Genomic DNA, 9,280 nt, shown 5'->3' on the forward strand with positions numbered 1-9,280 from the left:
CTGGACAGGCGCTCCTGCCCGGCTGTCTGAGCCACCAGTGAGAGTCCGGACCAGCAAGGGGGGCGGGGGCGGGGGCGGCGAGCGGGAGGAGGCCCCACAGGGGCTCAACCCCGGAGGAAAGCACTCCTGGACTTCCGTGCGCTTCGCACCCCCTCGGCACCGCAGCGCCGCCCTCGTTCCCTCCGGGCCGAGAGGCTCGCAGGCGCACAGGGCGCTCCGGGCGACCGCTTGCCCGCGTGGGTTCCAGAGCCGGTGGCACGGGGCAGCCGCCGCCATCGCGGCGCCCCACGCCCCTACCCCGTCCCGTGCTGAGGCCCCGCAATTCTGACCCAGCGCACCCTGAAACCGGATGGTCCGGGGCTGGGTGGGCCCGGTGGGGCAGGAGGGCGAGTGGGTTCCTCGGGACGATTCCCCCACGCCGTCGCCCGCCCGTCGCCCTGTCTCTCTCGGTCTGGCCTCTGCTGTCCCTGCCTGGACGCCAGTCTGCCTCAGCCTGCTCCCCCATCTCCTCTGAGGGGGTCCTGGTTATCTCCCCGTCTTAGGACCTGCTCTGTTCCTCCCGGGGGCTGGGCATTCCCAGGACAGGTACCGCGGCCCCCACTGCCCAGCTCCCTGCAGGGTCTGGCAGGTCGAGGCCTGTGGCTGCAGTGAACTCCTTCCTTCCAACTCTCTCCGAGGGGCCGCAGCCTCCCTGCACACAGCCCAGAGCCCCTCCCGGGCCATGCTCACAGCTCTCCATCGGCCATGCTCACAGCTCTCCATCGGGCCGGTGTCCTCCCTGGCTCTGGACCCCAGGGCCTGCCTGGAGCTTGCCCAGGGAGGCCTCCGCACTCCCATGTCGCCTGATGCTGCCCCAGACTTCCTGGGGCTCCCTAGGCCTGCAGTGGGGAGGCGGGTGCAGGGCCAGCCCCTCCCATCTTCTTTCTGCTGCTTCCCCAGTGGATTCACTTCCTGCCCTTTCAGGCTGCCCTCTGCCCTCAGCCCTCAGGAGCCTACTGACACTCACCAGCCCAGTGCCTCTTGTGTAAGCTGTTGCTAAAGAACTGAACACTGGACTTCCCTGGCCCTCCAGCAGTTAAGATTCCTCGCTTCCCCTGCAGGGGCACTGGTTCCATGATCCCTGATCAGGTTAGGGAACTAAGATTCCCTGTGAACCTGCAGCACCAACACCCTGTCCATGGTTCATTCAGCCCCAGGTCACTGCCTGAGGCAGGGGGACACGGTGTAGCACAACACCCCCCCCCCCGCTGCCATGGCCCCCGCACCGCTCCTCTGTGGGGACGGCACCTGCCTTCTCTGTCGGTCCACTCACATGGCAGCAAGGCCTTCTAGAAAAATAAACCTGGGGCCAGTCATACCCCAGCTGGAAGCCCACAGCAGCTTCACCCCATACTGAAGAGGCTGCTACTCCCGCCCTTGGCCTGGAACCTGATCAACTGGAGAGGTGGAAGTTAGGGGCCACTAGGAGGCTACACAGCTTTCTGGAAGCTTTGCTGTGGGAACAGGGAGAAGCAGGAGAATGCCCGGTGTGCCCAGCACACACCATACAGAATACAGGACTGAATACAGGACTGCACATAGGAGCACACACACAGACCCAGATACAAGCACACAGCATGCAAAACAGCCACACGAATACACACACGCACCAACACAGACATGCGTAGACCTACATCACGCACGTATACCCATACTTGTGGACATGTGCATACATGCTTACATTACATGCACACAGGAACACGGGCACGCACTCAGCCTCCTGGAGCATCCTGCCACCACCAACAGGATGCCCTGCTCGTATCAGCAAAATGGGCTCCAGCGACTGGGTCGGATGTGGAAGCCCCACACTGAGCTGGGTGGGGACCCACTGCCCCAGAGGCCCTCAGCCAGCAGAGCTCACTGGCCTGCACTCTAGTCCCCTGATGTGGAGAGAGAAACAGCCTCAGAGACCCCAGTTAGGCACTGAAGCCACCCTGCTCCCCACCCTACCCTCTCCAATGGACGGTGCCTGCCTGTGTCTGCCCAGAGTTCACAGCGGCTCCAAACTTCTGCTTTCACAAGATTGCTTCCTTTCTGTTTGAATTAGCATTTCCACTTATTTGCAGCTTCAATGTTCCAAAACACACACCACTGCACTGGCATCGGGGCTGATGCCAGCAACTCTACCTGGCGGGGCCCTCGTCCAGTTCACTTCAGAGCCCTCACCTGCAGGAGCACGTGGGGCCAGGTGCTGACAAACAGCCACCTCACGAATGAGTGTGCACGGCGGAGCCTGCAGGATGAGTCTCGGGCCAGCCAGCCGGCAGGGGCCCTGGCGTGAGCTCCAGAGGGTCATGAGACCTAGAGGCAGGATGTGGTGGTGGAGCAGTGGAGAAGTGGGGTGTGGGGCTCCTGGGTGCCTTGCCCCGGACATGATCCACACACGGCCCAGGAAGGAAGGACATCGAGAGCCTGCGCGGGGCCTGGATGTCGTCACTTGGCTTCAGGTTTTCACAGTAACAGCTTTGAATGTTACTGTGGTATGTGAGATGTAATTCACAACCATACAATTCACCCATTAAAAGTGTAAAACTCTGGGGGTTTAGCATATCCAGACTTGGGCAACCATCAGCACAACCAATCTGAGAACATTCCCATCACCCCAAAGACACTGTCACGGCCCCGCCCCGGCAGCTGTAACTCTGCTTTCTGTCCCTAACGGATCTGCCTGTTCTGCTCATTTCATATACCCAGACCCTGAGAGCTGCTGTCCTGCGTGCCTGACTTTTTACCTTGGCTTTGAGGTCCATCTACTCTGTGCTGTGTGTCAGAACTTCCTCTGCGTGGCTGAACACCACCGCTTCATTGTGTGTGTTCGCCACATTTTGTTTGTTTGTGCTTCCATCGGTGGACATTTTCCATTGGTGGACACTTGCGGTGCATTTGGCCATTAGGGATAACGTTGTGAGAGCATTCGTGTGCAGGTTTCCGCGTGAACATGTTTTCATTTTTCTTGAATGCACACCTAGCCATGGAATGGATGAGCCTATGGTAGTTCTCTTTTTAACTTTTTGAGGAACTGCCAGACTGTTTTCCACGGGCGCCTGCACCCTTTTACAAGCCCAGCGGTGTGTACTGCCCGTTACTCCTCTTTTATATTACAGTCAACCTATGGGTGTGAAGCAGCCTCTAACCCTGTCTTGATTTGCATTTCCCTGACGCTAATGATCTGAGCCTCTTCTTCCAAGCTCACTGGCCATTTATACACTTTCCCTGAAGAAATGTTTTTTCAGACCCTTTGCCCTGGCCTGAGGTTTTAGGAGAGAAGGATCAAAGAAGCTCCGTGTGGTTGGAGGCTGTGGGGGGTGGGGCGAGAGTCGCCCCCCGCCCCACCCCCATCCCATGCACCGCCACTCCCAGCCGGGCTGCGGGGCGGGCTCATCCGGGGCGTTTCCCAGCGCCTCCGGCTGCCCCGCCAAGTTTCACTTTTGGGTCTGGGAACCTTTAGGCTGTGTGTGGCTGAGCAACTCCAGGGCAGAGGCTTCCAATCCTGGCCCGCAGGGCAGCCTGGCTTTGGCTTCGTGGGCACAGGCACGAATAGTCACTGGTGAGCTGCCCCCGCCCACACTCTGCACCTCTGCGCCCCGCAGGGGGCTGCCTGCCCTGGCTCCAGGGTGGGGCTCTTGCTTCTCCTGGGTGGGGGGAGGCCAGCACCTCTGGGTGGAGACCAGGTCCTGTCACCTTCCTTGGGTTTCCCCAAGACACCCAGGACTCCCCGCATCCCAGACCAGCTGGGGGAAGCCCCAGGCCTCTGGGAAGGGGGCTCCCTCCGAATTCTGACTGGTTTGGGCTTAGCTCCAGGCAGGCACCTCCAGGTGCCCCTGGGCCCACTCTGGGATCTCGGGCCAGTGCCAAGGCTTAGAGGCTTCCTGCAGCCCAGGTGTCCTGGGTCCTGAGTCAGGCCTGCAATGACTCCTGACCCCTGAACACAGACAAGTGATTCATGGAGCTCTGGGCAATGAGGAAGCCCTGGAGGACACACCTAGGGGCTGGGGACGCTTGGGCTGGGCCTTGCCTGGGCCTTCGCACCAACTGCCCAGGAGGCGATGGCTTCTGCTTCCTCCCTGCTCTCTGAACACCTCTGCCAGGAAGGCAGCTGCTAAGGGAAACAGAGCCCCAGCCTTGCCCTGCTCTTCCTTGGTGGCTGCTTTTCATGAGCCGCCCGAAGCCTTGTTGAAGTAGCAAAGTGATGGAGGGCTTGGTGGGTAGCCAGGGCTGCCCCCTCCCCGACAAGCGCTGAGTGCCAGGGCTTTCTTGGTCTTCATGTGGGCACTCTGGTCACAGGACAGATGGTGTGCGTGGCTGGCCCGAGTCCCATGGAGGGCTGCAAGTGACATCCAGCCTGGAGGTGCTCGGGCCCCTTGGAGAGATGGACAGTGGGTGACAGGGTGCACTTGGAGGCGAGCATCACAAGCCTGGCCAGGCAGGACTGCCTCGGAGACACCCTAGCAGCTACCTCCATGCTCTTCCCCTCCCCTGCCCTCTTCCAGCCCTGACGGTGGAAGGCCTGACCAGCTGCCCTCCTCAGGAGCATGGCATCAGCCTTTGAGAAGGTGGTAAGGAGCGTGGTCCAGGAGTTGGACCACAAGGAGCTCACCCCCGTGGACAGCCTGCGGAGCTCTGCCAGCTTCCAGCCCTACAGCCTTTTGAGCAGGAAGCCCTTGAGCTCACGGTTCTGGAGACCACGCTACATGTGTGTCAACTTGTCCATCAGGGACATCCTGGAGCCCGACGCTCCGGAGCCAGGTACTCGATTGGCACTGAGTCCGAGTCGTGGGTGGGCGGAGGGGTGGGCCAGCCAGCTCCCGCTCCGGGCTCCTGGGCTCTGTCTCCAGAGGGCAGGCGCTTTCCAGAGGCTGCTCCGCCAGCTGGACAGGCAGCGGCCGGTGGGCGGAGCCTCAGCTGCGCTCTCGCTGCAGCCCTGGAGTGTGGCGGCACCTTCCAGTTCCACGACGCGATGGACGGGCAGCTTCAGGGCAGCGTGAAGCTGGCGGCCCCAGGACAGGGCAGGCTCTCAGGCGGGGCTGCAGTGTCCGGCAGCTCCAGCGCCTCGATGGACCTGTGCACGCTGAGAGTGGCCCCCAACACCTGGGAAGCCATGCACCGCGAGAGGTGAGCCCCAGGGCCGCAGGCCCCACTGCCCCTGGGCTGCTCCTGGGTCAGGACCTCGGGGCCGCAGCAGTCACAGGGTGTCTGTGCAGGCTGAGGAACATCCCAGAGTCAGGGGCCGTGCGGTGACCAGTGGCTGGGAAGGAGGCTGTAGAGGTCCTGGGGGCCTGCATCCTGCAGGTCGGGGGGCCAGGGATCAGACTGAGCCCTGCTGCAAAGAGGCTGGGGTGGAACAGACACAGGGACCCTAGTGAGAAGGACCGTTAGCTCAGCACACAGACGTGAGATCTGAACCCAGGGAGTGGAGGGAGACAGCAGACAAGTGAGCAGCCTGCTGCAGGGTGGGCCTCTTCAGAGGCCCGCAGGTGTCCCCCATCCCTTCTTCCTGCCCCCCCCCACCCACAGGCACTGGAGCACCCAGGGGATAGGGTGATAGGCATCCCGTGCCAGGGCATCCACAGACCTCTTGGTCTCCTCAGCCACATCACCCCATCCATGGCCGCAGACACTGAGGTCCGGGGAAGGGAAGGTCATCCCAGGGCAGGGGGAGGAGAGGGCAAGGCGCACCCTGCAAGCCTCCCACTGGCCCACTCACTGTAGGCGTCTGCGGCAGCCTGAGCCCAAAACCCTGCAGCAGCTGCGGAGTCGGGGGGATGACGTGTTCGTAGTGACTGAGGTGCTGCAGACACAGAAGGAGGTGGAGGTCACCCGGACGCACAGGCAGGAGGGCTCAGGCCAGTTTGCACTTCCGGGAGCCCTGTGCTTGCAGGTGGGTGGCAAGGGCCCTGCAGTGGGCACGGGGAGGGAGGCAGGAGGGCAGTGTCCCCACTCAGACCCCCGCCACCTGGAGCCCAGTCCTGAGCCCACATCCGTCCCTCAGGGCAAAGGCGAGGGCCACCTGAGCCGGAAGAAGACGGTCACCATCCCCTCGGGCAGCACCCTTGCATTTCGGGCGGCCCAGCTGGTTATTGCCTCTGATTGGGGTGAGCCGGGATCCGGGTGACTTCTGGGGCCCAGGCTCCATGGCAGAGGTGGGAGGCCTGGAAGAGTCACCGGCTGGCTGGAGTTACTGGGAACATCTGGTGGCATGACTGTGGGCTAGGGTGGCCGAGAGCCCCTTGTTCAGGCAGGTGGGAGGTTGGGGCACAAAGCGGGGACTGCACAGGGAGCCCCAGGTGGGCCAGGGAGAGGCCAGGTGTTCCGCCAACCCGCCTCCCCCATCTCTGCCCCTCCCGGCTTCCAGACATCCTCCTCTTCCCGAACAAGAAGCAAAGGACCTTCCCGCCACTGCAGGCAGGTGAGGCTCATGCACCTGGGGAGTGGGACAGGCTGATAAGGAGAGCGCAGCACAGCACAGCTGGGAGACACACACACACACGTGCACGCACACACGCACACACTAGTGCAAATGCACACACACCCATGCAAACACACATGCACACTCATGCATATACACACGCGCAACATGCACACGCTTGTGCACACAAACGCACACATACTCGCACACATACACATGGGCAACACACAAACACACACACACGGGTAGCATGGCGACAGGCTGGCACCAGGCGGGTTTGACTTTGCTCCTTGCCCCAGGCCGCCAGGACTGGGGTGACAAGCTGTGAGGGCCCAGGGGAGGCCTCAGCCCTCTCTGGCTCGGGGCCCCCCCAGCTCTGACCAGCCCCGCCTCGCCCAGGCCACAGGCCCTCCAGCAGTGCAGACGGCCGTCCACATTCGTGCTTCAGCCTTGCCTCCATAAGGGCCCTCTCTGACTACTTGCAGTTCCAGTCGGGTCAGTACCTTCTGGGCCACCCTGGGGCCCGTGGCGGGCTCCCCTTTTGCCCCTGGCATCTGCTCTCCCTTACCAGAGCTCCTTGGGGCCATGTGGGCACCTGGGCAGTTGCAGACCTGTCCCCACAGATGGGTCCACGGAGCACTGGCTGGCAACCACTGACGACTTCCAGGGCCTGCAGGCAGAGGTGGAGGCCTGGGCCGTGGGCCTGGAGGGCTTGTCCAAGGGGCCATGTGGGCGGCTGCTAGGTAGCCTGGGGCAGGTGCTACGTGATGAGCCGGCTCTGCAAGCCCTGGAGGAGTCGGTGAGTGAGCTGGGCTCTGTGTGCCGGGTGTTAGGGGGTGGGGTAGCACGAGAGCTGGGTGGGGAGGTGGAGCAGGTGCCTGTCCCGCCCTGCTCACCCCCACTCCCCCGGGAGCCCCCACCTGGAGCAGGTGCCTGTCCTGCCCTGCTCACCTCCCCTCCCTCGGGAGCCCCCACCTGGAGCAGGGCCTGTTCCCTGCTCACCCCCACTCCCCCGGGAGCCCCCACCTGGAACAGGTGCCTGTCGCGCCCTGCTCACCCCCACTGCCCCGGGGTGCCTCCAGCTGGAGCAGGGCCTGTACGGCGAGCAGGTGGAGCCTAGGGACGGCCCAGTGGGTGCCATCCTCGAGTGCCTGGTGCTGCCCTCCAGAGAGCTGGAAACGGAGCTCGCGGGCCCCGTCTTCTACCTGCTGCAAGCGCTAGCAGGTGAGGGGCTTGGGGTGGGGCAGGGAAGGGGCAGGGACGCAAGCTCCCCTGGCCGGCCCCTGGAAGCCTCTCACCTGAGGTCTTTCCGCAGTGCTGAGTGAAGCCCAGCATGTGCTGCTGGCTAAGGTGCTGGAGACGGGGGCCCTGTCGGGGACGTTTCAGCTGGTGAGAAGGCCTGGGTGTAGGGGAGGGGCGGGCCGATGTGGGGCCCGGTGCCCCGCGATGGGGTGGCATGGGTGGGTGCCCAGTGCCAGGCCCTCTGACCGCTCCCACCCTATCTGTCAGGTGGAGAGCCTTGTGGAGCAGAGCAGCCCGTGGCAGGAGCGCCGGGCTGTGTCCCTGCCACCCGAGTGCCTGGGCGACAGCTGGCGCTCAGAGGCGCCCGTCTGGGCCCTGCTGAAGGCGTGCGGCCTGGAGCCCCAGGTGGGTGCCCCCCAGATGTGCTGGGAGCCGGGGGCCCGCAGCTGCGTGTGTGCACTTTATGCCTGCCTGGCGCTGCTGCTCAGGCTGAGCCAGCTCTGCTAGCCTGCGGCCCGCCCATGCAGGCACTGCTCACACCCACCAGCTGCCAGGAGCCACAGCCAGCCGTGTGGGTGGCTCTCCACAAGACCTGGGGGGTGGGGACTGCCAATAAATGTGACAAATGGCACACCCAGGGAAAATGACTCACTGAGCTTTTGAGGGGACCTCTGTCAGGGGTTGGGGGCCACAGTGGGGGGTGCCCACACAGGATGGGGAGAGATCTGGGGGCCAAGAGCAGGCCTCTCTCCCGGGGCCTTCCCCGTGCTGGACCCGGCCACTCCGGAGAGACCGGCCACGTGGTCAGGCTCCTCCCCTCCCCTGCCAACCCCCTAGCAGGCTGGCCTGGAAAGAACAGGGCAGGGCGATGCCAACCCCCAGGACTGTTCTCTGTCCACCTCAGGGAGCCTAAGAGCATTCTGATGTTCTGACTCAGGCAGCAGGCCGCCCTCCCTCTGCAGGGCTGCGGAGGGGCAAGAACAGGGCGCTAACAGACAGACATGCCTGCACTCCTGGGGCTGCATGCGGGCCTGGGGGAGATGACCCGAAGCAGAGAAACTGGCCTTTGGGGTGTGTCTCATCCAAATTCATACCCTCAAAGGTAAGAGTCTGTCGAGAGGAGAGGAGCCCTCCCGGCCCCAAGCCGTGGTCCCTGGGCCTCGCTGGGCACAGAGAGGTGGTGACTGACTCAGCCAGGCAGTTATTCTCCCCTTGGAGTTGTCACAGCCAGGAGAAACTTGCCGCTCCCTACAGGAGCCGGTCTGTGGTCCTCCACTTGATGGAAGGCGAGGGAAGCCATGTTCCCCTCCTATCCGGCTCGCCGCTGCCCTTCAGCCCCAGGACTGGCTAAACAGGAGAGACGGGAGAATCCCTGGTGATCCAGTGGTTCAGGACTCAGCACTTCCACTGCTGGGGCCCAGGATGGATTCCTGGTCGGGGAATGAAGATCCCACAAGCAACGTGGCCAAAAAAAATACAAATAAAGAGAAGAGGTGGTCAGCCCAGCTGTGGTTGGGACATTAACCCCTGAGAAAACTCAGGATCAAGGTTGACAGTAAAGTTAATATTAAAACAGAGTGCTCCCTAAACACC

At 62.9% G+C, this 9,280-nt stretch overlaps 1 protein-coding gene across 1 annotated transcript; it reads left to right on the forward strand.

Annotated features, from left to right (window-relative positions):
- Nucleotides 1-3,469: 3,469 nt before the first annotated feature.
- GSDMD (gasdermin D) lies at nucleotides 3,470-8,331 on the forward strand. The gene is made up of 11 exons (XM_081497074.1): nucleotides 3,470-3,586; nucleotides 4,530-4,785; nucleotides 4,959-5,151; nucleotides 5,749-5,917; nucleotides 6,029-6,131; nucleotides 6,392-6,445; nucleotides 6,845-6,940; nucleotides 7,069-7,244; nucleotides 7,528-7,669; nucleotides 7,761-7,834; nucleotides 7,955-8,331. The coding sequence occupies exons 2-11, from the start codon at nucleotides 4,572-4,574 to the stop codon at nucleotides 8,192-8,194; spliced, it is 1,461 nt and encodes a 486-aa protein (XP_081353200.1). The 5' UTR covers nucleotides 3,470-3,586; nucleotides 4,530-4,571; the 3' UTR covers nucleotides 8,195-8,331.
- Nucleotides 8,332-9,280: the final 949 nt, after the last annotated feature.

This window comes from Giraffa tippelskirchi, chromosome 6, assembly GCF_054371585.1.
Source record: "Giraffa tippelskirchi isolate mGirTip1 chromosome 6, T2T-mGirTip1v1.2.pri, whole genome shotgun sequence".
Taxonomy (NCBI): domain Eukaryota; kingdom Metazoa; phylum Chordata; class Mammalia; order Artiodactyla; family Giraffidae; genus Giraffa; species Giraffa tippelskirchi.